At 51.5% G+C, this 1,695-nt stretch overlaps 1 protein-coding gene across 1 annotated transcript in view; it reads left to right on the plus strand.

Annotated features, from left to right (window-relative positions):
* The window catches only part of MAN2C1 (mannosidase alpha class 2C member 1), a 22,292-nt gene that overhangs the window by 4,282 nt on the left and 16,315 nt on the right, over positions 1 to 1,695 (plus strand). The window contains exons 4-5 of the mRNA XM_019503839.1: positions 406 to 476; positions 989 to 1,166. Of these exons, the coding sequence (XP_019359384.1) occupies positions 406 to 476; positions 989 to 1,166 (249 nt within the window). The remainder of the gene's footprint in view (positions 1 to 405; positions 477 to 988; positions 1,167 to 1,695) is intronic.

Genomic DNA, 1,695 nt, shown 5'->3' on the forward strand with positions numbered 1-1,695 from the left:
TTTTTTTTTTTTTTTTTTAGAGTGGGACAGGGGCTAAAGTGACATTCCCGCTCTTTGCCCACAGCATGTGGACTGTCCTGGGGTTTTATTAAAGCTAAGAGCAGTGCCCAGGAAGAGCCAGTCCTTTCAAACACATGCCTTGTGGGTGATCAGTACTGCTGGGAGGAAGTGTCAAAAAGATAATGGCTCAGGCCCCTCTATCTTCCAGTAGGGCTTTGTAAATGCCCTCGGTGTGCAGCGCTCCATAGTGACTTGCCGCATGTCTGCATGGCCACATTGCAAGAATCCTTACATCACTGATTCTGCCCTGAGGCCCTCTGGCAGCCCCTCTCTCATGTGTATTGTCTCAGAGCCGTGACAACAAGGTTCAAACTCAAATGTCCACTCTCCTACTTTTCCACACAGGGCTTGACTAGAGAAGGTGAGAAGACCAGCTACATCCTGACAGACAGCCTCATGGAGACAGACCCTCACAAGTGAGTATTCAGGGAAGCCCATGCCCAACTTACACTTCTACGGCCCCCCGCCCTCTGCTTGTGAGCAGCCTGAGGAGGAAAGTGTCCATGACTCCCTACAGCTTCATTTGCCAAATCACAAGGAGAGCCATGTTGCCACATTGTCACCCATGGTCTGGAGATGGCAGCTGGCTGGATAACAGGGGCAAGACTTATCCATCCTTGTGCATCAGGGCATAAGTTATTCACTTGCTGGGGTCTTGGGGAGGTTCTCCCTCCAGTCCACAACCCAGTACACAGTGCTGTACAGTAAGACAGGTATGGGATGCCTTACTCAGAAGCACCCAAATTGGCCACCAGGAGAGGCAGCTGTTGGCCCTGCTCTGACAGGCCATTGGTCTAGTATCTACTGAGGAGCCTTGTTTCCTAGTCATTCGCTGCCTGTGGAATGCGTCTGGTGCTGTCTGGCTCAGTGAGGGCAGAGGGACGGGACCTGTGGCCCCTTTGCTTCCTTTCTGTTCTCGTTTCTGCAGTCTGAGCCTCTACGTGGAGGTTGCCTGCAACGGCCTCTTTGGGGCTGGGAAGGGCACCATGATTGCACCTCCGGACCCTGAGAGGAAATTCACTTTGAATAAAGCGGAGCTGATCGTCTTCAATAGGGATGTCCATGAGCTGCTGGTAGACTTTGAGATACTGTTGGACATGGCCAAGGTACTTGCTCTTTTCCTCTGTCTCTGCTTTTCCACCTTCTTTACCTCCTTTCCTCCTCTGTCTTAAGACTTCCCCTTTGTTTCCCTTCCTCTCCCAGTGTTCCAGCCCTTTCCTCTTCCTCTGGAAGAGTAAGTATTGGCTATCGTTTCATAGCTTCATAGTTGGTAGGGTCAGAAGGGACCTGAGCAGATCATCAAGTCCGACCCCCTGCCATGGGCAGGAAAGAATGCTGGGGTCAAACGACCCTGGCAAGGTGATTATTTAGCCTCCTTTTGAAGACCCCCAGGGTAGGACCAAGCACCACTTCCCTTGGAAATTGGTTCCAGATCCTAGCCTCCCTGACTGTGAAGTAGTGCCTCCTGATGTCTAGCCTGAATCTACTCTCAGTCAACTTATGGCCATTATTCCTACTTACTCCCGGTAGTGCTCAGGGAAACAGGATCTCTCCCATTGTCTGCTGGTCCCCCTTGGTAAGTTTATAGATGGCCACCAGTCCCCTCTCAGCCTTCTCTTGTGAAGGCTGAACAGG

Source organism: Gavialis gangeticus, unplaced genomic scaffold, assembly GCF_001723915.1.
Source record: "Gavialis gangeticus isolate Ggan-Ray unplaced genomic scaffold, GavGan_comp1, whole genome shotgun sequence".
NCBI lineage: Eukaryota > Metazoa > Chordata > Crocodylia > Gavialidae > Gavialis > Gavialis gangeticus.